At 41.7% G+C, this 25298-nt stretch overlaps 1 protein-coding gene across 2 annotated transcripts in view; it reads left to right on the top strand.

The window, feature by feature from the left end:
* The window catches only part of LOC128510931 (filamin-B), a 71722-nt gene that overhangs the window by 18398 nt on the left and 28026 nt on the right, over positions 1 to 25298 (top strand). For both annotated transcript variants that reach the window (XM_053483469.1, XM_053483468.1), the window contains exons 2-20: positions 8447 to 8695; positions 9224 to 9321; positions 10271 to 10418; positions 12267 to 12460; positions 12559 to 12721; positions 13521 to 13721; positions 17104 to 17241; positions 17723 to 17849; positions 18767 to 18903; positions 19077 to 19270; positions 20054 to 20167; positions 20316 to 20459; positions 21739 to 21862; positions 21965 to 22125; positions 22208 to 22298; positions 22380 to 22549; positions 23406 to 23523; positions 23796 to 24058; positions 24420 to 25017. In XM_053483469.1, coding sequence (XP_053339444.1) covers positions 8447 to 8695; positions 9224 to 9321; positions 10271 to 10418; positions 12267 to 12460; positions 12559 to 12721; positions 13521 to 13721; positions 17104 to 17241; positions 17723 to 17849; positions 18767 to 18903; positions 19077 to 19270; positions 20054 to 20167; positions 20316 to 20459; positions 21739 to 21862; positions 21965 to 22125; positions 22208 to 22298; positions 22380 to 22549; positions 23406 to 23523; positions 23796 to 24058; positions 24420 to 25017 — 3432 coding nt within the window. The remainder of the gene's footprint in view (positions 1 to 8446; positions 8696 to 9223; positions 9322 to 10270; positions 10419 to 12266; positions 12461 to 12558; positions 12722 to 13520; positions 13722 to 17103; positions 17242 to 17722; positions 17850 to 18766; positions 18904 to 19076; positions 19271 to 20053; positions 20168 to 20315; positions 20460 to 21738; positions 21863 to 21964; positions 22126 to 22207; positions 22299 to 22379; positions 22550 to 23405; positions 23524 to 23795; positions 24059 to 24419; positions 25018 to 25298) is intronic.

Here is a 25298-nt window from a genome sequence, read left to right as displayed (position 1 = left end):
GACTCTTTAACCACAGTATTATAGAGTTGTACGAAGCTGACTCCTCTTGTTAAACTTGTGCTGTATTTATTGCATTCATCTCGTTTGGCGCTTTTATCTGGTGCGTCTATTTAGCGTAATCAGAAGGAAGTGTCTTCATGCGTATGAAATAGCTTTTCGTTGAAGGTTCAAGCAGCACTCGGGGCTTCCATATGATAACCGAGTCCATCCAGAATTCAGACCAGACTCAGATAATAATATGTAATTGTAATCCACCCAAGTGACTCAGCGACCACCTGCATTGACCAGTGAAATGTTTCCGTAAAACATACCAGTTTGGTCTTCTGGATTGTGTTTAACATCCCCTACTCATGAACTAAGTGGCCTGTAGTTCGTGTTTTCCCACCAGATTTGTTCAGAACTTTTCACTTAACGGTGGTTCCGCTTTGGGCGTTTATTGAAGTAGACGGCAAACATTACAGTACCCTTTTGTTATTAGTGAAATAAATCTTCAAGTGCAAGCTGTATAACCAAGGTTCACTGCTTGCTCTTGACTGGGTGCCATTTTATTATTTATCTAATGTGTGTTTTTAACACAGGCCATATGTTTTATCCCCCTCCCACTGTTTAATTCATGCCTGTTGAAATGTCTACCTTGAAATCACTGTTATTTTTCTTTCAAGGAGCACAATTATGAAACTGACACAGTACTGCAGTGGTTGTGCTTTTGTTACGCGGGAAGGGAGCCCCTCTGTGTTTCGCATGACCTGACCCGGGAGCTAATGGGGTTCTGGGATGGGGCGCTTTGTTCTCCTTCGCTTCTTATTGGTTGTTGTCAGAGGGGACGGCGGTGATCTCATGGAGGAGGAATGTCCTCTGCTAGGTAAAAGCCCACATGCCTGGTCCCAGACGACGGCCGGCGCTGATGTCATCATTAGGACCACAGACGCTACGAGGCACATAATCTTTGTCATGCATCAAGACTCTTGGCTTCTTCCTCATCGTTAAATCTGAAGCTGATTTACTACTCTTGCTGGGTTTCTGTAGAAAATCATAACAAGCTGTTTGTAGGACTGAAATTACATTGCATATGTTTGACCCCATGGCTGTGAGATGATTTATAAAGCTTAGCTCCTCATTAGCACCTTTCAGATTAGAGAACACCGCCATCTCAGAAGCTCAGAGGAAGCAAGTTTGAGCAGTCACGTGAATTCAGCTGTTTGTTACTGATGAACTGTTTAGATGATCCAGCTCGGTTAATTGATGTGCATTGCGGCTGCCCTGAGCGACTTATGAACCATTGTACGCAGGGTATTGTAACACTTTCCGGAATGACGCCAAGTCACTTCATGCACCCTCGGTCTGCGAGATTGCAGCTGTTGGGTCATTACATCAGCGATGAGGTAATGTATGAAACCGCAGGAAATAAGCAGCATTAAAGTGGATTGATTGATTTGTGCTGTTTCTAATTCTAATTAAAGAGCTGAAGTCACATCAACAAGAACACAAATGGATGAAAAACTCACCCAGGTGGTCAGGACAAGCAGATTTCAAGATTATAATTAGTGAATTTTATTCCTCTTGGTTGCCAAATATTAGACTTTACCAACCAGAATAAAAACACATCTTGTTCTTTTTCCCTTTCAAAATAAGAATATAGTTATTGCTGTCGTGATTGATATGAGATGCCACGAGGAATTCCAACTCGGATCAGTGTGCATTTATGGGCATGTTTTTTTCCTGTGTTTGCTGGGTTTTCTCCGGGCACTGGTGATTAAAAATAGCTGGATAGATAGGAAATTCCAAAGTGGAATCCAGAGTGTGTGCTTGTGTGCTCTGTAATGGTTCGGCACACCCTCCAGGTCATGAGTCCTCCTGGATAGGCCAGGCCTCCCGTGACCATGTACTGGACAAGTGGTTCAGAGGATGAGCTTATCCCTGAGCGTGGCAGGTTTTATGCATGTGTCTCAACACTCTCTCTCTCTTTTGCATTTAGGTTTTTGCAATTCCAGTTTGTTTTGGCTGGCAGGCGTGGCACGAATATACCACCTTCATAGCACAGACTCAGCATCTTAACCGCATTGTGGTGCTCACTTGACTGGCATGTTTCCAGCCTTGGTACCTTTTTTCGGCAGCTCCCGTTTGGTGGTCACCGCGCTGCATCGCTGGGTCCGCAATTTTGACTTGGCACACGTTTTATGCCAGATGCCGTTTGGGGCACAACCATCCCTAGTTTATCCAGGCTTGTGATTGGGACCAAGTTTTCACTGACTCATATAACTCCCAGTAGCTGGGTTACATTTCCAGTTGTGTTCACATTTCCTAAGCCTTTATTCAAATCTCCAATGAAGGCAAAATCCAGTTCTGATTCAGAATCGAGCACAGGCCAGAAGCATAGTTTGTGTGTTAAGGAGTTAAGTTATTCAGTTATATAGTTGACTGCATTTTTATATCGCATATGTCTTTACAAGGGAGTTGACGTTTTTTGTGTGTTTTAGTTTTTGTTTTTTGGAGACACTACAGTGCCTTCATAAACTCGCTCAGCTAAGCAATTTTTCTCTCCTTTGTTTTACACTTGGCAGAGGTTTCGATTGCATCCTGTTTATGACTTCCAGGTGCATCCAGGACCACACTCGCACCACAAGGCACTGATTCGGTCCATTTGGGATGACATACTCAAGCTTGTGCATTTTACTGCAAGGATTTTTTATGTCTTCATGTCCTCTACGTTGGATTCACTGAGACACGTGATTGGATTCAGTTCTATATGACTGACTGGAGTTCTCATTGTTGATCAATAGAGTAAAACCTAACTGGCCTATGTCCAGGGTGATAATTAAACGTTTATATTTTCGGTGTCCTTGGCGTCCTGAGTCTCAACCCGGCGATAAGAGAGCTGCTGCTTCACTCCTCCCCTAAACCAGGAGTAATGTTGTTGTGGTGTTTGCTTTGTCTCCGTGGCAACCACACACTAGAAATTCCCTCATAATCATGTGTCCTCTTCTAAGTATTACGTGCAGACCTTTTTTCCCTCTTTTAAAGCTGTTAATTATACTTTGACAAGCTGGTCTTTCAAGTCCTGTACAACACCCCCACTCACCCCCACCACCACCCGCCTCTTTCCCGAGCCAGAACCTGTCACAGGTTAGGGGTTTCACTGATACTGGCTTGAAATAGTGCTGTGGGTGTGTTAATATCTCTCTGATACCTTTTCAGAAATTCCTGAAAGTATTTTATGGTCCTTGAAGGTTTTAACATTCCAGAGCGAGAGAGAGCGACTGAGAGAAATTGTTGTTGTTGTTTAAACATCTCGGTGAAATGGATGTCCAGATGGATTTCTTTGTCCCAGTTATTAAATAATAGCTCAGCTTTTTATCTTATTTTCTTTCGTTCTTTTTCTTCACCTTTATGTGAAACGTCCAGGCCGTACCCTGGCATATAGACTAAAACATACCAGCGCTTATCATCTTGTACGCTTACACAAACACAGTCCCTGCCCCATAACGTTAACACTTACAACAACGTTGCTCAATCGAATTATGCAAGAGCAGGTTATTATCTCAGCCGTGCACACATGCAGGAGAAGGTTGAAAGTTTCATCCGAAGCCACATTGCGCATTTTATGGGTTTTGTCCTTTATTTATTGTCACTGTGACTTGCTGTAGGCTAGTGGACTTTGCCACTAAGTTAAGTTGGTTTCGTTACCTGCAGCAACCTACAGTAGGCGTGTAAACCTTGAGTTACGAAAATCCTCATGGATGAAGGCGTAAAATCGATTAACGGTTACGGAAAACTTGTGCAAAGGTTTTAAAGAAACCGGTTGGTATACAGACAGTGCTTGCATGTCACAAACACTGCTTGCATGTTACAGGAACTCATCTTGGAGGTTTCTGCCACATTCCACGTACAGTCCTGACTTTGCTACACGCGCTTGCCACATGTTCGAGCCATTTCAAGGAGTTTTATGGAGGCCAGTGTTTTAGACGTCAAGCAAGCAGTCCGATCTTTGCTCCGGCGAACTAAGAAGACTTATACCAATACCAATTACCAATGTGGACATAACACAGTATTGGTGCTGATTGTATTTTTATGTTATACATATAATACAGAAAATGTGTGTGCCGAGGAAAGAACTTATCGAACATGGTTTATGCAACTTGGAATTGACCAATCTTGCTCCCCTTAAAGTTGCTAACCTCAGGCGTTTTTGGAAAGACGGTTATATGTGCCTCCCAAAATTTTCAGGGTTATATTGTCTTTCTTCAAACAGTAATCATCTTAAAATGCAAATGAACCACAGACACCATGGCAATGTTTTGTTTTTTGTTGTTGTTTACCAGACCCTACATTGGAAACCGTTGCATTAGTCTTTGGGGATGTGACTCTCTTGGAATGACGTTTGTTTCCCCAGTGCTGTCACCGTGAGCATGCCTGGGACACTGTGTGGATTTATTGGTTCCACCCATAAGATATGTTCAAGGTGTTTTCCTTCTTTTGTTATCCACACAGGGCAGATCCTAAAAGGAAACTCTCTTCTGTGGTACAATTAAAGGACTATTAAAAGCCAATTAAAGTCAGATCCAGTTAAATAGTACAAATTACTAGATCCTATAGCCTTACATTCTAATTGCGATCTTTGTTTTTGGAACTTTAATTCCAGGTGGTTTACCGTGTAGGGAGGCAAAGCCGTGCCAAGTAGGTCATTGCTCCCACGCTTGTTGGTTTAATGGAAAGGAGTGTTTCATTTCTCTGGCCTTTCACCACCTGCGATAATTTTAAAATAGCTTTTCTATCTTTTAACAAAGAGACTTTTTCCACAGCTGTCCTTCTGTACTTTGTTGCAAGGTAGGAGAGGACCGATAAGTGTGTATGTATCAGATGTTCTGCTTGTTTTTACTGTTCCCGCGTCAGATAATGATTCTTCAGCCGAAAATCCGGAGTCGATCCTGAGCCGTGCCTGGTCCCTGGGAGAAATCGATAAGACAGCGTAGGAGCATAAACGTCGAGGGCTCGGCGCACTCATGAGTATCATAACCCTTGCAAGTGCACCACGCCTCGCTTGGCTTGTTCCTTCTTCAGGAAGCTGAGTTCTGTGTTCCTTTTAAAGCCTATTTTTCTTCTTGATTTACGACCACAATTATGAACATGAATGTGACAACATTCAAGAGTCATTGACCCTGACAGCTTTATACCAAGATACTAATTATGGGCTGTGTTCAAGTTGAAGAACCTTTACTCTTCATACTCAACAATACCCCTTTTCCTGCGAGAGCCTTCGACCTGAATCTGTGCATCCTTATCTGGGAATTGCAGTTGCCCACGCTCATCAGGATCCATGTGCAAGTTGCGCAAGGACAAAACATGAACATGGAAGTGTCGTGTAGACAACTGTGTCGATGTTTGGATATCTTTTTAAGAAGTCATTGTTGAAGCAAAATCCACAGAACAAATACATTTTGGATAAAAGGGGCTAATTCAAACAGGTTTTCATATTAAAACATCCAAAGTCTTCACTGATTTGTCCTTCCTTTGCTCATTTCTTCCATGATATCTGCTGTTGCATCCTTCTCTCTCTTGTCCTGATATCTGTATAAAAATACGTGACTGGTGGAGGTAATGTAAGGGTCTCTATCTAAATCTGAATGTTTTTTTGAATTTGGGGGTTGTCTGTATGGCAATGGTCTTAATTGGTTAGCCTGCATACGTTAAGCAATATAACACAAGAGGGAGTGCTGAACAGCGGTGAGAGTAGGTTTAAATTCTTACAAATACCATGTAGCCAAAAGGTGAGGAGAATAAACTATGTACAGTAGGTGGGGGACAGTCCTGTCCTGAGGAACTCACGCTGTACTTTATTTTTCCACTTCCTTTACTTTAAAATACCAGCTGACTTTAGCTCATATCCGAGTTCTATCCCAAACTGCTTTAAATTGAAAGCATGTGTGTTATGTAGGATGTAAAATCCCTTGTTCCACACATTAAGTATCATGGGGTTAAGTATCATGGCGATCATGGGGTTAGAGAGGGATTTGGGCCTTGTGTTATTTAACAACATGGACGTTTCAGAAGAAACTCTGAATGACCTAGAAGCTGGAGACAAAGTTTTGTTTAGGATGATATAACATTATCAGATGTTCTTCTGTGACTGGTTTTGAATTTGGGTTTTGGCAGGCAGCTGCTCTCCCCTCAAAATGTGTGGTTTAATCAATTTTTTTCTGTTTTTTTTTCTGTATTGAATCGATTAGTCGGTTTTCAAATCGGAATCAATTCAGCTGTTAAGCGGCCATTTAAACAATGAATTCACTACAATCGATCGCTTCCATTAAAAACACAGCACACCATGGCATTTTTGCAGTTTCTGGGTACTTGGTACAATACTGCCACCTACTAGACTGGTGTGAGGACCAGAAGATTGGCAGGATAGAAGGTTATCGTGTTGCATGAGACACACAAATTACACAATGGTTCAATGATTTTTAAGTACTTTTAGCAATTTTAATACTCCAAAACCTATAAGGAATGTAGCTGCCTGAGATGAAATCAAACAATTGTGCCATTGAATCCAAATTATTCAATTTTGCGGTGCCCTAGAATGTATTGGAATCCACAGTCTACCTATGATAAATCACTCTTAAATGTCCTCATAATGAATCTTGTGTTTGGATGTATGCCATTAGATATGTCGTGGCCCCAGTAATCACAATGTTGAAGGTTGAGGAAGTGCTGTTAATCTATACTCACAATCTGAGAGCTTTATCATAGAGAAGATAGAGAGATCTATTTTATTAAAGACACCTCCCTAAAAAAAATTACACGAGTCTGGCTAAAGTGCCACTTAAGAATGATCTTGCTTTGTATAGCAAAACCTAAGCTTACGTTTTAATACTCCGGTGCCCACAAGGCATCTAGTGTTAGCACATTCACACTTTCCCAGGGTTTCGATGGACGACCTCAGGCAGTCTTTATTTTGTATTTACGGAAACTTGAAATGGCATGCACTTTTGTTAAGTTTTTTTTTTTTTTTTTAAATGCCAGAGCTCTCCTACAGCCGCTCGGCTCCTGATGGAAATTCCATTAAGCACCCCTGGTGATGTGGGGGGGCTTGTGTGTGATGTAGAACCCTGCACTAATGAATTATGTTTGGCTGCATCCAGAGCCCCAGAGGCCGCCTTGGCCCCTGTCTGGCACCACACGGTTCTTTTGAAGCCTTGCCAGAACATTCTAGGCTGGCGCGTCACACAAGCAAACGACTTGGAGCGTCCAGTCACATGGCAGTGTGGATATGATGTGGTGTGTGGGTCAAACGCTCTCGGGGCGTATCGGACATTTAGTCGTATATGACACCCCGTTTTATGTGACTGTCTTGGTAAGAATCTCTCAGTGTATTGTCTTATGTTTAATTTATTTCTTCCTTATGAAATTTAGAGCGTAAGGTCAGTTTAGCCTCTTTGGCTCACCACCATAAACGTTATCTTGTGTAATCTTACAAAAATGCCCTGTTTTATATTTTACCCCAAAATGTGATCCATTTGATCCATCGTACCCACGAGAACACTGACTTGTGCCCTGTCTGTCCTTTCTTCAGGGCCAAAGTTCAGTTCAACTGCATGGTATTTTGGCGCTTGCTAAGAGGATGTTTGCAAGAGATGGCTGATAATGCTCCACAAAGAAGTAGTGTCGTACACTTACACGCACGTGTGTGCTGGCTTTCTCGTCACTGTACTGGGTGCCGCTTCAAGGCGTGGCTCTTTTAACTGTAATGTTTTCTCAAGGAGGTCAGAAATAACCAGCTCCAAGTCCGTGAAGAATAGACTTAACTGGTCAGGAATCAGTCCGCTTGGAATTGAGAGAGACGAGACGAAATGTATTTTGTTGTTATTATTTTATTAAAACAGCTGGATTGTTTAATTTCTTTGACTTTGACCTCGTCTAAGCTTGGCTTGGGTTTAAGGGTCAGTGTCTCATTTCACTCACTGGTACAGATTGCATAATGTAACTTACTGATGCATTCCGGGAAATAAAATGTCAAATTATAAACATTACAAAGTGTTTAAAAGATGCCAAAGAAATAAAATTTTATGGAAAAAAAAATATTATTAAGATACATAGCTATTAATAATTTAAATAAACAGTTAACAAAATTAATAAACAATTAACAGCACATAAAATGTTTGCATTAAAAACAATACATTTAATGATATGAATTAAAACACACATTCATAATAAAAAAATTAAATTATGTAATAAATTCCAGTGATGATAGAGATGCTAACTCGATAGAAAGTCTCAGTCTGGTTTTTGTTAACTTGGCATACAAGAATCTTGTACAGTAATGATGCGAAACAAATTCTTCCAGTTGTTCCCTTATTGTCCGAGTTGTGTTCAGCTCCAGTGATTGAGCCCTTTTGTGTGTGTGTGTGTGTGTGTGTGTGTGTGTGTGTGTGTGTGTGTGCGTGCGCGGTCGCAGACAGTAAAGCGATTGTGGATGGAAACCTGAAGCTGATCCTGGGGCTGGTATGGACGCTCATCCTGCACTACTCAATCTCCATGCCCGTGTGGGAAGAAGACGAGGACGAAGAGGTCAAGAAGGCGACGCCCAAACAGCGACTCCTGACCTGGGTGCAGAACAAAGTACCCGACCTGCCCATCAGTAACTTCAGCCAGGACTGGAGGGATGGCAGGGCTCTGGGAGCCTTAGTGGACAGCTGTGCACCTGGTGAGTGTGTGTGTACAACGTGTGTGTACATGCATGTATGTATGTAGTGTATGCCTGCGTGTATGCACATGTGTATGTGCGTGTATGCGCGCTTGTGTGTGTGCGTATGTGTTTTTTTTCTCTTTCTCTATATTGTTCTGTATTGCCTTTGACTCTCTACCTATTTATCTGTCTCTCTGTCCCCTGCTGCTCGTCTGTATCTCTCTCTCTCTTTCCCTACCTGTGTGTCTACTTATGTCTATCTGTCTCTCTCTCTCTCTTTGCCTGGCTCTGTTTGACTCGTTGTGTCTCTGTAACCTGCTTTGTCTCTGTCTTTCTTTGTCTCTTGGTGTCCATGTATGTGTCTCCCTCCCTCCCTATCGGTCATATCTCTTTATCTGTGTGTCTTGCTCTCCGTTTATCTCTCTCACTTACACACTCTTTGTATGTCTCCGTTTCTCTCTCATTCTGTCTATTTTTCTCTCTCTCTCTCTCTTTCTCTCCATGTCTTGTGTTTCACCTCCATCCATCTGTCCATGTGTCTGTCAGGTTTGTGTCCTGACTGGGAGACATGGGACCCTGTGAAGCCAGTTGAAAATGCCACAGAGGCCATGCAGCTGGCTGATGACTGGTTGGGAATCCCTCAGGTGAGCAGCAGTGTGCATCACTCTAACCCCTCATTCACACACTGCCGTAGCCCAGTGTACAAGCTCTCGGGTGTGTGAGGTAAACGAACCGATTGAGTGGTGTGTTGTTGTCTTTCTGATCGACTGAACTTTGTCCTTAAAAAGGGGTTGGACTCTTATCTGTAGCCTGTGCGAAAGTTAATGTGTTTCTCATTTATTCTTAAAAAAAAAAAAGTGATTAAAACGTATCAGATTTGGACGTTGTATTTGTTTAAGGGGAGGCTGACGTTGATTTCATTAATGTTTTATACATAACACGCACACACCCAATCACACCTTCGCAAACAGAAAGGTGTGCAGATCAGAATCACTCGGGATACACCCAGTGGCCTGGACTTTAACCGAGCTACAGTAGTGTGTTCTTTTTTCCCATTTGGACATTGTTCAAGTCAAACCGGGACTTTTGATTTCTCTATATAATGATTTCTCACTTTATTTCTCTATATAATCCCCTGCTACACTAACGCACTTATTCCCAGTGTTACACTAGTGCTTGGGTACAATCAATGTGGAAAGACTTCTCAGTACACCTCGGTGAGCCACGGTCAGACTGCATGTTTCACGTCTGAAACGCCGGCCTCCCAGGATCTCTCTTATTGGCCCGAACATGTTGAAATAGCTCCTAGCCGAGGTTCTGTAACGTGCGAGTGGTGTTGGGGAATGATTGGGAGTACAGTTGTTTACAAGTTATCTGTCGATTTTTAAAGGATCAGGCGTTCTATTGGCAGAATGTTCACAAATTAAGAGTCTCATTACTGTATTGTGCTTGAAGTCTTCTGTAAATGTCTGTTTTAGGCCTTCATACACTTTATACATCTTAGTGTGACTTTGGTGAGAGCATTGTCCATGTTAACAGCCTCTGCACAGATTGTTTCTTATTAACAGCGTTAATTTCTGTGTGTCTCTTCAGGTGATCGCTCCAGAAGAGATCATCGACCCCAGCGTGGACGAGCAGTCTGTTATGACTTACCTGTCTCAGTTTCCTAAGGCCAAACTCAAACCTGGAGCGCCTCTTAAACCTAAACTCAATCCCAAAAAGGCCCGTGCTTATGGTCCAGGTGGGTATACAGTACTAGCTATATTTCCTGTATATTTCCTTTAATCTGAGTTGATTTTATAATTTTTGATTAGAAATTAAGTTATTTGGGTCTCAATAATGACTTAAACTTATAGGTTTTAAAGGTGTATTGTTAGACATATTCCTAAGGTTGCAGTTATACTGGGATACTCCTTCATTATTTTAGAATCTTGAATCTCAGTATCAGGTTTAATTTTTTATTTTTTTTTCCCCCCAGTTGGAAACTGACCATCATAATGCTTATTACCAGTGCAGTTATTCCTAGAAATCCTCCAGTCGTTGAAAGATCCTTTTTTGGACTGTACATTACCATAAAGGGACTTCTATTAAAAACACCACCGAAGATTAACTTCTAACCACTACCCAGCTTTATTTGAACATTTTTCCACCATGTTGCACTCGACCCTGGCACCCATTTCACCTCGTATAAAATCCCGCTGTGTAAATATGGTACGGCTCTGTAAGATTTCATACATGGCTGATAGACCCTCGATAAGCGCCACCCCTAGCCTGTTGTGAAATTCTTTAACTCTGCAAAACAACAGTAGCTAATGCGTCAAGACACATTTAAAGTGTTCTTCGCCCATAGTCCCGGTTTATTCGAATGCCACGTTAAGGCCCTGTTAAATTTGCCGTAGCAAAATGGCTACCTTTAGTGAAACATTAACGTTTTTAGAGTGCGGTCTCTATAGAGGAATAATTCCGGCTAGTTTACATTAGAGCACGGGTATCCATCACTTTAATGTTGCGTCTCCATTATGTAATCCCCTGATCGCTTCCTGCGCAGCCTCTAATTTCAGAGGTTCATAGAAAGCACGAGAGGTCAAACTTCGTAAATCATGTAAGACTGCTTGCAAGAGGTTTACTTAATAATGTCGGGGATGTTTGTTTTCACAAAGCAGGATTAGTGAGAACTTGCTCTAGTGAGTTTCTAAATGCGTGTAGGTTTTTTTTTTCCTGTATTTATTTCCGTAATCTAAGGAGTTCATTCATTTTATTAACTACTCAAGGCTTAAACTCGTACTGACCATAGTACAGCTGACATAATGCATATTATAGTAGAAGCAGTAGATAGTTTGGGCACTCCTTCTAACTTCATTTTCTGTCCTGATTGTTATTTCTTTCTACACTGTAAAACAAGCATGAAGGCATAGAAGATATGCAATAATCTCCTTCGAACTGTTGATATTGAGATGTATCCGCTACGTAACGCCTTCATAACGGCTCTAATCCGATATAGCAAATAGATCACTAAACAAAAAAATTTATTTAAAACAATTGCATAGCCCTTTTCCCAGCGTGTACATTTCCTGCGTTCTGATTGGTTATAAAAATGCGCATGAGCCGTGACCTACGGGTCATTTAAAGCTGCAAACACCAAAACAGAACCGGATGATACAGTAGAATGCCTGATCTGAGTGGTGTTTTAGCTTGAACATTAACACACACACACATTTTGGAGACCTCTTCAGAGATTTCTGCTCACTTGTTAACCCGAAGTAGAATATGTGACCTTTAAAAAAGGAAAATGGAAGGACCCTGCGTAATTCAATTAAAGGAAATTCCTGGTCATTAGCTCCAACAATGGCTTTGTTGTATGTGGATGTTACTAAGGTTGACTTAGTAATGTTCTGCACAGGATATTCACCTTCTTTAGACCTTTTTTTTTTTCCTGGCATCACTAGGTAGTGTGTTAATTAGCTTTCCATCCCTTATGTCAGAGCATTTTCAGGTCATGGATGTATACAAGTTCAGGACTGTGAAAAGGACCTTTTTTCATGTCCAAATCAGTTGTACTGTATATTTAGGGACGTGTGTCTTGTGTTAGGTATTGAGCCGGTGGGCAACAGAGTGATGCAGCCGGCTGTGTTCACCGTGGACACCTTCAGCGCAGGACAAGGGCAGGTCACAGTCTATGTTGAGGACCCTGAAGGTAGGAGGGAAGAGGTCAAGCCTGTACTTAACGAGGGCAAAAAGACCTACGGCGTATCGTACATTCCTCAAGTGATGGGCCCGCATAAGGTGAGTTCAAGGAAATCAAAATCTTCGTACATTTTTTGTTTATTTAAACTCAGGAAGAATTTTAAGACTCAGACCTGTTTTTGTTCCGGTCTCTACAGGTGACCGTGTTGTTTGCCGGCCAGGAAATTCCCAAGAGCCCTTTCGAAGTGAACGTGGACAAGGCTCAGGGCGACCCCAGCAAGGTCACAGCCAAAGGTCCTGGGCTTGAGCCGGTGGGCAACATCGCCAACAAACCCACCTATTTTGACATCTACACAGCAGGTCTGTTGGCTGTGTGTTTAATGTAAATATAGCAGCACTGGCACGGAAAGTCAAGGCATGATGTAAAGCTTTTGAGTAGACTAAAGATTCCCCGAGGACCTGGAATGTCTTAATGCCGTGTCAAAATTGTGATGATTACCCCAGTTTCCGACTAATAAAACTCGCTCAGGTCTTTTTTTTTTTCTTTCTTTTTTCGGTTTTAATTAACCTCAGGATTTGACGTCAGGTTATAAAACAAACAAAAAACAACCCCATGGGGTTCCACTATTACAGCAATTAAGGCTGTAGTACCGGGAATTAACTAAGTTTTACTTTTTTTTTTTTTTTAATAGGATCAGAACACAGAGGTCCAAAATAATTAGTTTTTTACACTTACAAGTTTTTTTTACATTATGTTAAAATTAGTTAAAAGAAGCTGCAGTGTTTTTGCATTACTGCATATACAGTAGGTGTTCGTATATGTTTAGGAGTGTGTGTAACCATAGAAGCGAGTCAGAGTGTAAGGAGATGACCAGCTTAGACTGGAATCCAAATCGTCTCCTTGTAATTACTATAATTCTAACACGATGTGAACGCACTTCATGTTTGGATAGAGGTTTATACACACACACACACACAACCCCACACACACACAACCCCACACACACTCTGGGTTTAGTTAAGGACAAACGTCTGTAATCTTTAGTCGTAGAAGTTGCATAATACTGTCGTATGCTGATGGTTATGGATGTGTGAATTGAGTGCAATTTCTTGTCACCCCAGTATACAGCTGAGACTTCAGTGTGTGTTTGTGTAACAGGTGCTGGTATAGGTGACGTGACAGCAGTGATTAAGGACCCTCAGGGCAACAAGAACACCGTGGAGGCCATGATGGAGGACAAGGGTGACAGCATGTTTCGCTGCACGTACAGACCCGTTCAGGCCGGTCCTCACACCGTCAGCGTCATGTTTGGAGGAATCGCCATTCCCAAGAGCCCTTACACTGTCAACGTCGGTCCAGGTACGCACACCATTTAAAGATCTCATCAGCTTTCCAGGTTACTTGTCTTACTCGTTTAATCTGATTAGTTCTGCTAAATAACTGGCTGTATAATACTTAGTGTTTCAGATCTTGCTTTTTACGTTTTGACATGAACTTGGATTCTTCGCCTCCTAAACCCAAATGTCAAATGTGATATTTCTCAAACCAAAAATACAGTTGAAATAAATGTCCAAAATAAACAGGGCCGTCTTTCATTTACTGAAGATCTGTTACTTTGTAACCCCAAGCGTCTGCCCTAAGCACATGCAGTGGGCATTTTTTTTGGCTGGGTGTTTGGTTAAATGTGCTCCAGAGCTGTTTCTTTCTTGCTAAGGAACATTCTTTCCTATACATTTAATCAAAAAATAAAAGCAACATTTTGACTTTCTAGCGTTTTTGTATGTAAGAGGTGGTACACAATGCAGAAGTTAGCTGATGATGGCGTGCCGACTGTGCTTTTTGTTGATTGTACATGTAACACTGTTGGTTTATACTGGTCTTTCGGGTAGTCCCATTGAGGGGTCGCCAGGGCAGACCAACTGGGTTTGGGTTTTAATATAACAATTTTGGGGGGTGTTTAGATAGATATGTTTTCATATCCTAGTGTTAATATTAGGCACATTAACTGCAAATTATCTTGCATTATTACTTATATAATAATAATAATAATTATTATTATTATTTTTATTATTATTATTATTATTAATTATTTTTATTATTAATGTCTTGAGGGTCCTGACGAGTCACTATCATAGCACATACAGTTTTACTCTATCTATCTGAATAAACCCAAACTGGAATCAGCACTTGTAGCGGTCCTTTCATAAAATATACAATTAAAATATTCTATAAACATACCAAAGAAAATGATTCCATTTGTAAAATAGCATAAATAAATCATGGATTGTGTATAAAGTGATTAAAAAACAATACAATGCATGTTATGATAAGGAAAATCTCCCTTTTTGTCCATTCCAGGGATTAAAAACAGTAACACTGTCAATTTTAGAATCTGTAGAATCTCAGTGGTCCGCGCCCAACCTCTCACTGGGGAGCCTTTCTTTTAATTTAATAGAGCACCCGCATGATTGCTTTAGTAATCTGCGTGCCAGGTTGCACGTTTAGTTCAGTTTATTTTTTATTTTTTTTACTACGTGACCCCACATGACCCACATGACAAATTGCTCTAGTGTAATATGGTTTTTGCACAAACTGCATCACAGAACAGATCTCAGACATTAAGCTGTTTTTCAAATTTAGTATTTCAACAAATTCCTTTTGTCCAGTAATGCTTTGTGGCACTTAGTGGTTACGTACACACATTTCCTAGCATCAGCAGCATGTTCCCTAAAGTCCCTCTCAGGCCATCAGTTTGGTATTAATAAGTCTTTCAAAACCAACACAACACCAACGTCGTCCCAACACCTGTAACGTTGCCAAATTGACGTCACCACAACCAAAAATTCCTGATGTGCTAGCTCATATTAAATCTTTAACCTCTGTTTCGACGCATCTACTTTGATTTGAATATGACATGATATACAGTAACAGTAAAGGAGTAAGTTTGGTAATTAAATTGTCAACAGGATGGAGTATAATGTTTACATCAGTTATTAAAGCAGCGTTACGCTACTCTCCTGAATATGTACAGTACTGGATTGTTTTTTCCAAATCGTTTAAACAATTTCGACTCCTACTGTAGCATTCAATATGACTACTGACTAGTGGAAGGTGGGCAATTTCCCACACATTGTTTAAATGTACAGTTTTGGAAAATACTTAATGTTAATGTATGTTAAGTACCGACACGGCTGTTAAACATGGATTATGTTCAGAGAGTTTTTTGAAAATCAGTTTATTTGTAAGCCATTAGGTAAGTACTCTGTGTGTGTGTGTGTGTGCGCGTGTGCATTCGTGTGTGTGCGCATCAAGAACCACTCCAACATAGAGGTCGATTGTGTATGCCAGTGAACCAGAGTTCTGGCAAACCGATTTCGAGAGCCTGTAAAATACCAAATTCCTTCTCTCTGAGGCAGCTTTTCCAAACCAGGTTAGCGTGCGGCATTTTGGACTTACAGGAAACCTAATTGAAGTGATTTTCCCAAATAAAAATGACGCATTATCAAAATGGTACTTTTTGGTAATGAGACTCTTAAAATAAAAAAATAAAAAAATCTTTTTGCTACTTGTATTTGTAACCGAACAGTGAAAGCATTGTTCAATTTACTAAGAGACGGCCGGGTGAATTTTTGCCCTGCTGTTCTCGGTGCATGTAACAAACTACAAACTGTAATCTGTTAATCACTAAATACAGAACAGGAGAAACAATCTCTTTTGGATGGGGATCTAATGTTTTCGAATTTAATCTCTCAAATGGATCGTTTGTTGTAGACTTCCTGTTAAAGAACCCATACACGTCTCTTACTTGCCGTGTTAACCTTTTCTTTAAAGGAAGAGGCACCATCAAGAAGCAGTAAGGAGGCCATGCTAGTCGTGATGTTTGAATTTTACATATATCAAATGGTGTTTTTCGTGCACTGTTTATTTAATCTACTTTGGGATACTCTACGTCTTCGCCGAATCCATCCAACCTGACACTAGCTAATCATGGAGAAATTCGCTAGACGTTTTTTTACTTACTCTTACTGGTTATACGGTTTTGAGGATCGCCTTCTCGCACAGTATTGCAAATCCTTAGTCTGGTGTAAAACTGCTTCCAAAGTCGTTTAAACCCAGCTTGCATGTTTTTTTTTTTTCCCCCTAAACCTGATGTAAAATAATGGTGTGGGTTTGTGCAGGGAGCGATTATAGTGCAGGGAGTGATTATAGGATGTTGTAGGTGTGTGGAAATTGCATGGTGTGTTGAATGTGAAGGAAAGTAAGTTGGAGCTATGTGGTAGATGGGTAAGGATATTGATAGATACTGTAGAAGGGTGGGTGGATAGGTTGATGGGTAGGGGGTAGACAGATGGGTAGGTTTGAGGGATAGATAATTGGGTAGTGCGTGATAGGTAGGTACAGTACAATGAGTAAGTGATGGTAGATGGAAAGGTAGGTGGGTAGGTAGGTAATGGGTAGGTGACTTAATAAGTAGTTGGATAGATAAGTGAGAACCAAGTGGTGATGGATAGGTACATGTAGGTGAGAGGATGGAAAGATAGGAAGGTGGATTAATAGGTGTGTGGGTATACAGTATTGATATATAGATTTTTTGATGGATAGATACAATAGATGGATGGAGCAAATAAACAAACAAAAGCTTAATTCGTCTAAGGACTAAATTAAGTATAAATAAAAATAGTTTTATGTGAACTGGTGATGGTGTTGAAAAAGAGAGTCTGATCATGCCGGTGTGTTTCAGCCTCCACTCCCAGCGCTTGCCGAGCAACAGGTCGAGGCCTTCAGCCCAGAGGAGTGCGTGTACGCCAAGTGGCCGACTTCAAGGTGGACACAAGAAACGCAGGAAGTGGCGACCTGAAGGTCACAGTAAAAGGTCCTAGTAAGTATTTTGCTCGTATGGTGTTTTTTTTTTTCCCCTCTATAACCCTACTTTTACTCTCCCTGATGTTGAGCCCGGATAATGAACTCTGTAAAGGTCTGTTCGGAGAGTCTGGTTGAGCTCCGAGCTCCTGTGACAGTTTAGCTACAAGTTCGCAACATGAATATGAAGTATGACCTCACTCATAGAAGAGGAGGCCAGGGTGGAGGATGGAGGATATTCCCCGGCCATCGCCAGGCTCTCCTTCCCAGATGACGTTATTCTAGCTGAGTCAGCAGGCTTCGTGCCAGGACGGTGATTAATGACCGGTCTGACTCCACAAGTCGCGGCAGCACTTCTGACTAAAATGACTTAAATTGCTTGCTGTAATTATGCTGCGTCTGGTTGTCCACAATGACTGGTCGCTTTGTTCGCGATATGTTTTCATTTGAGTGAAGATGCACTGTTTCCAGGTACAGCAGACGTGTGTTGTGTTTTGCAGAAGGCGTAGACGAGCAGGTGAAACTAAAAGAGGCTATGGACGGGGTCTACGCTTACGAGTACTATCCGAACGCACAGGGCAAGTACACAGTGAGCATCACATGGGGCGGCCAGCACATTCCCAAGAGGTGAGTTCCTGCAGAGACGTCTACTTGTGGTGTCTGTGGTAGGGCAAGGTAAAAAGGGGCATGTCATTACATCATCCTTTCCAGTGTGTGTGGGTCTAGGCTTGGAGAAACAGTCTCACAGGGAACTCCTGCGCACACAGACCCTGTGTGTGTGTGTTCTCGTCTATGCCATGTGGGATGATGTAGATCAATTTTACAGTGTTTGTGCTCACTGTAAAGTTTATTAGCTTTTTTTCCCCTGATGGTTGTGTTGTTTTAAAAAGCTTCTGTTCTCCTTACATGATGCAAGGGCATGTACTGGCATTCCAATAAAATGAAGAGCATTTATTGGGCAGGAAGGTATTTTCCATGAGATCACACCCTAAAAATGTAATGGCATTTCTGAAAAGGGTGCGCATGTGTGTGCGCGCGTGCACATGTGCTTGCGTGCGTGTGTGCGTGCGAGTGTGTTTATGTGTGTGGCCTAGTATTTACTCACAAATATACCGCTGTGTTTTTGTGTTAATATAATATTTGAGGTGATCTCATACATGGCATGGGAGATGAGAGGACGGGACAGGGTGAGGCTGAGTTATAATACAGCTGGCCTCTGTTCACCTGGACCTTCCTCATTTTCACACCTACACACCCATCAGCCGTGCGGCTCGGTTATCGTTACCATGTTAAACATTCACCGCGTGGTCATGAACTCTGTTAACCCATGCTGCTAGAATCTGTGTCTGCTGCCAATCATGATGTTTTCGTGTTGGTGTGCAGTGTGAGTAATCTCAAATAGTTAAGGCTCTGGGTTTCTCAATGTGAATATGAAGGTCAGGGGTTCGAGCCACCGATCATGCCATTGTGTTGTAATATCTTACTGTATATTCAATTTGTGTGTTGTATGAAAGTTTCGACTTTTTTTTGGGGGGGGGTTTTAGTCCGTTTGAGGTTCTGATCAGTCCTGAAGCGGGACCACAGAAGATCCGAGCTTGGGGTCCGGGTCTGGAAGGAGGCATTGTGGGAAAGTCTGCTGACTTCGTAGTCGAGTCTGTTGGCACAGACGTGGGAGTGCTGGGTGAGTTTTATTATTTTTTTCTGATCATTTGGAGCAGTAGATGTTTTTTTAAAAGATTGGATACTGGATTCAAATTAAATCACCAACTTTTAAAGAGTGGCTTTTAACATCTGGCTTTCTAGATTTCTAATTTCTAGATTTTAAAGCAAGCCTTTTGTGTTCGTCTGCTGCAGGTTTTGCCATCGAGGGTCCCTCTCAGGCCCGGATCGAGTGTGAGGATCAGAACGACGGATCCTGTGACGTCCGGTACTGGCCCACGGAGCCTGGCGAGTATGCTGTCCATATTATGTGCGATGATGAAGACATTGAGGAGAGTCCGTTCATGGCTTACATTGTTCCCGACAACAAAGCAAGCAATCCTGACCAGGTACAAACATATGGCGAGGCTTTGTTACTAACAGTTTAAAAATAAGTGCTTTGTTTCCAAATTTGTACATTCCGAATTATGCATTATGTTGGGGTATTCAGGTCAAACCGGGCACCTTTTATTTCTCTATATAATCCCCATCCTACACTAATGCACCCATCCCAGTGCTTCACTAGCGCTTGGATACCATCAAGGTAGAAAGATTTCTCAGTATGCCAGAGCCATGATCAGACTGCTTGTTTCACGTCTGAAACACTGGCCTCCCAGGAACTCCTTTAATGACCCAGACATGTGGATTGGAGTGAGGTCAGGACTGTACGGGGAATGTGGCAATAACTCCCAGCCGAGTTCCTGTAAGGTGCAAGTGGTGCTGGTGAATGATGTGTGTATACAGTAGTTCACGCAGACAGATGTGTCTCTTTTGTAAATTGGAATTCAAGGATCAGACTCACTGAATGTTCTTGGGAACGACTGCAGTGGTCTCCGAGCCACCTTGGCCGAGATCATCATTCACAGTTGTACAGCCTACTTTAAAACATTTGTACCATTCAAAGAATCTCATCGTCACATTGTTCTTGATTCATAAGAAATTTCATCACTTCATCATTACAAGTCCCAGTTTGACTTGGTAGTATAGTATCATTTTCTATATATAATAATAATATTAATAATATTATGATAATAATGTTATTATTTTTATTTTATTTTTTATAATATAATTATTATTATCATGTATATAATAGTAGTGTGCAGAGTGTGCATTATTATCTGTAATTGATTTAGGTTAAAGCCTATGGTCCAGGCTTGGAGAAGACCGGGTGCATCATCAACAAACCTGCAGAGTTCACAGTAGAAGCCAAAGATGCAGGAAAGGGTCCTTTAAAAATCCTTGCCCGGGTGAGTCCAATATTTTATCATCTTCTGCATCAGAACAGGCTTATGTTCAACATATTCATGTATATTGTTATCATTATTATATACAGTATATTGTTAATATACTATAAATCGCGTACCTTTTTTTTTTCTTTTTTCATCGACGACTCAGAATGCCGACGGCGAGCCCATCGACGTCAAGGTGAAAAATAAAGGAGACGGAGTGTACTCCTGCTCTTACACTCCCACCTCGGCAATCAAACACACAGTGGCGGTCACCTGGGGAGGGATCAACATTGCCAACAGCCCTTTCAGGGTAAGCCGTCCCAAACTGCAGAGCTCCACAGTTCCCACCCCTACTAACACCTCGGCAACTAACCTCTCCACTGAGATCACTAACCTAACGGAGTGTAAGGCGCCTGAGGTGAAGGCTGACCCCGCGGTGGCTGACCTGATCGGATTGGACGGGCCGTGGGAGCCTTACATCCCGAAGCGCAAACCCATCATTGTTATTACCACCTACATCGAGGAGTCTCGCCTCGTCTCTATAATTTGATTTGCTCTTGATGATGCTATGTGGAGTTTAAAAAAATGAAGCACTTTTGCTCAAAGTTGTATTAATGATAACAAAAATTATTATAATTTTTTTTGCTTTTTATTAATATTTTAACAAATCTTGCTTTGTTTACAAACCAAATGAATGGCAGGTATTTTTTTTTACTCTTTCTGACTAACACAATTGTGCATTTGTGTAGTCCAGTGATGCTTTACATGTAGTTCCTCAATGCAAACATTTCAATGTAAACTAAGTATTTATGTAAGGATTTTTATTTTACATACACATTTCACTTTATTTAATGTCATTTTTTGATTTGCTCTGTTTAATAGGTGTAAAAAAAAGTACATGAAGATTTACCTGAATGTAATGCTGTGATGTATAAGACTTTAAGATCAAAGAAAGTTCTCTTTTTCAAAAAGTCTTTGAGCATCTGATCAAACCGGTATCATGAATATGAATTAAAAAAAAAAATGATTTTTGTTGGTGTTGTATAATCCTAAGTAGGAAGCACTTTTGGAATCAAGATGCACTTCTCAAATTTTTTGTCAATAACTGAACTATTAATTGTGAATCTGATATTTGTGTAATTAAAATAAATGTCAATGCAAGGCACATTTCAGCTTTTGCATCTCATTGTTGTGTTCATGTGTCAAATGGAAAAGCAAATATTTTTCATTTTTCTGTTGTGCTTTTGTATCATTGTACTCACCTGCACATTGTGTGTAAAACTTTCAATAGGTAGCGTTATATTCACGCTAATGGAAGATAAACATGTGAACATTCCATGGTTTTTACCCAGGCTCCATGACACAATGTTCCATGAGACACTGCGTCACTGGAAATGCTTTTGTTTTCTCCACTTGAAGTTCATATCCTGTTTCCTGCACAGATTTATAATCAGGAGAAGTGCCAAAAGAAAATGCAGCATATTGCTCCTTTAAAGTTGTTTGAACTATACACACATAAGTGGTGTATCATTTATTTTAAGTACGCTACATATATTGTAGTTTTGTTTTAAATGTAACTTGTGCCTTAGGTTCAAGTTGGAAAGGGCAGTCACCCTCACAAGGTCAAAGTGTTCGGTCCAGGAGTGGAGAGGACTGGCCTGAAAGCTCACGAGCCCACACACTTCACTGTGGATTGCACTGAAGCCGGGGAAGGTATCAAAGACACACACCCGTGTGCATGGACATGCTTTATTTGAAGCACTTGTCTTACTTAATGGGCTCTTTTTCTTTTTTTTTTTTTTTGCCATGCTATAGGTGATGTCAGTGTGGGTATCAAGTGCGACGCCAACATCATCAGCGATAAAGAAGAAGACGTCGACTTTGATATCATTCCCAACGCCAATGACACCATTACAGTGAAGTACATCCCACCAGGGCCTGGACGCCTCACCATCAAAGTCCTTTTTACAGATCAAGTGAGTGAGGTTACTGATTAAAGCTTACAGATAACCTCTGGAACTGGAATGGAGTTATATATAAATATATTGTACCATGTAGGAAATTGCATCCAGTCCATTCCGTGTCAAAGTGGACCCTTCGCATGATGCGTCCAAAGTTAAGGCTGAGGGTCCTGGGCTCGCTCGAGCAGGTCAGTGTTTTCGTGTCCATGTTACGGCTTTTCTTTTGTTTAGCATTCCAGTGCTATTTAAGAGACACGTTCTTTCTACAGGTGTGGAGAGTGGGAAGCCTACTCATTTCACCGTTTACACCAAAGGAGCAGGAAAAGCACCGCTGGATGTGCAGTTCTCCGGTCCAAACAGAGGACAGCCTGTTCAAGCCTTTGAGGTCATCGACAACTATGATTATTCCCACACTGTCAAATACACGCCCGTCCAACAGGTACGGTATTATAATTTTTTTCCTCGTTGCTAAATATCCCAGGTACATTCACTTATGCATTGATGTCATCCCTATACAGTCTATTAAGTATACTGTAGGTTTATACAACAGTTTGTTCTGACGGAGTAATCGGATTGGACAAGAGCCGTTCCCTGAGTGGTGATAGAGAGAATAATAGGACTGGGTGCTCAAACAGTTGCCATTACCTTCAAACATTCAAAACCTTAGTAAGAAAAGACAGGAGGCAGAGTTGAAGGAAGCAGAGCTGAAGATGTTGAGGTTCTCCTTGGGAGTGACAAGGATGGATAGGATCAAGAATGAGTTAATCAGAGGAACAACCCATGTTAGATGTTTTGGAGATAAAGTCAGAGAGGCCAGATTGAGGTGGTTTGTACATGTTCAGAGGAGAGATTGTGAATATATCGGTAGAAGGATGCTGAGGTTGGAACTGCCAGGCAGGAGGTCTAGAGGAAGACCAAAGAGGAGATTTATGGATGCAGTGAGAGTTGGTGTGAGAGAAGAGGATGCAGAGGATAGGGTTAGATGGAGGCAGATGATTCACTGTGGCGACCCCTGAAAGGGAACAGCCAAAAGACAAAGAAGATTCAAAACCTTAGTGATTGCTTCTAAGTCATTCCGAATTGCTTCGGAACCGTCCATGTTGTTCTGTTCACTCTAGCCCCTGGTGAAAGGCACTACTTCTTGTATGGAACACCACCCACCTCCATGGTTTATTTGGGGCTGTGCCCTCGTGACTCATCACAGCCATGCTGATATTCAGTACAACTGCACTCCCTCTTGTGTGATATTGCTTAATTATCTCTTTTTTTTTTTTTTTTTTGGTTTGGTTCAACAGGGCGAAATGGTGGTAGCTGTAACTTTTGGAGGTGACCCCATCTCTAAAAGCCCCTTTGCGGTGGGAGTGGCAGCGCCGCTTGACCTCAGCAAGATTGAAGTCGATGGCCTAGAAAGCAGTGAGTTTTACTGGCACACGCACCTGGCTTTGTGGTTCTTAGTGAATTATTTACTGCCAGTTCTACCGCCAGGCCTGTGGTGTCTTTTACACAGTCTTGTGCCACGTTATGTAACTTTCCCTACGTACTTGTGCTTAAAAAGGTTTTATTTCCAGCACTGGAAAAGTTTTATTAGGAAATGTAACCATTGGGTCTTAAGATGAAGTAATCCTTGTAACCAAATGGGTCGATGCTCATTGCTTTGTAGAAAGTAATGATTCTGGGTGTTTCAGGAGTGGAGGTCGGGCAGGATCAGGAATTTGCAGTCGGCACTAAGGATGCAGGTGGTCAGGGAAAACTGGAAGCTCGGATTACCAGCCCGACAGGCAAGTCCGTGCCGTGTGTAGTCGACCCACAGCTTGGTAAAGGAGCCAGCCTCTTTAAATACATCCCGAAAGAGGAAGGTGCATATGCTGTAGATGTCCTTTATGATGGCAACCCTGTTCCAGGGAGCCCCTTCACTGTGGAGGCCATGTTACCTCCTGATCCCAGCAAGGTGAATCATTTATATGTACTTCCACATAATCTAATAATACCTTAGTATTTAATTATCAATGTAACCCAGTATGAGTAGGTGCACTACCTGGGATGCTCAATACTACTTGACCATGTAACATGCCATACTCATATTATGTGCAGTCAGTTATTATTTTGGAATGTACATTGTCCCACGTACAGTATATGCAGCTATGATGACTATATATATATATATATATATATATATATATATATATATATATAATGTATACACTTTGTTAGATGAAAGAGCATGTTGCTATAGCATAAGCACAGTGTTTTGTATGCTAGAAAAGATCAGCAATAAAGCTGTGAGTTAATACGTTCATATTTGTGTACAGGTCAAAGCATATGGTCCAGGGTTGAAAGGAGGTTTGGTTGGAAATCCTGCACCATTCACAATCGACACCAATGGCGCTGGAACAGGTGGGCTAGGCCTGACCGTAGAGGGTCCAACCGAAGCCAAAATCGAGTGTTCAGATAACGGTGACTGCACATGCTCAGTGTCCTACCTTCCCACTGAGCCCGGCGAATACCTTGTTAACATCCTGTTTGAAAACGTCCACATACCCGGATCTCCTTTCCACGTCGACATCGAGTACCCCTTCGACCCCGCAAAGGTTGTAGCGTCAGGTTCAGGCCTGAAGCGCGCTAAAGTAGGTGAGGTCAGCATGCTCAACGTGGACTGCGCCAAAGCCGGGCCTGGACAGTTGACTCTGGAGGCTGTGTCGGACGCAGGCTCCAAGGCTAAGACTGAAGTGCTGGACAACAAGGACGGCACTTACACAGTGACCTACGTGCCACTGACTGCAGGCATGTATACTCTGCTGCTGAAGTATGGAGGCAAGACTGTCCCGGACTTCCCTGCCAAAGTAGTGGTGGATCCAGCAGTCGACACCAGCAAGGTGAAGGTGTTTGGACCGGGAGTGACTGGAGAAGGTATACAAGGGTTGAAATTTCATATTAGAATCTTATTCCTTTATTGCCTTTTGGAATTTTGATGTTTTTCTGGTTCTCGTGGCATCTTGTTAAGACTCGCCTTTCTTTTTTACCCAGCTCTTTTATAATATAGACATGTCAGAACATCGCCATGTCTCATTATACATTGAATGACCTCATCTTGAGCTTGAGAGTGTGCTTGCCGTGTGTGTGTGTATCTGTTTGTGGACGGGCATTTAATCTGAAAAGAATTTCTGTGAAAGATTATTATTATGTTTCAG

Source organism: Clarias gariepinus, chromosome 23 (assembly GCF_024256425.1).
Source record: "Clarias gariepinus isolate MV-2021 ecotype Netherlands chromosome 23, CGAR_prim_01v2, whole genome shotgun sequence".
Lineage (NCBI taxonomy): Eukaryota > Metazoa > Chordata > Actinopteri > Siluriformes > Clariidae > Clarias > Clarias gariepinus.
This window is presented reverse-complemented; position numbering and strand designations above follow the sequence as displayed.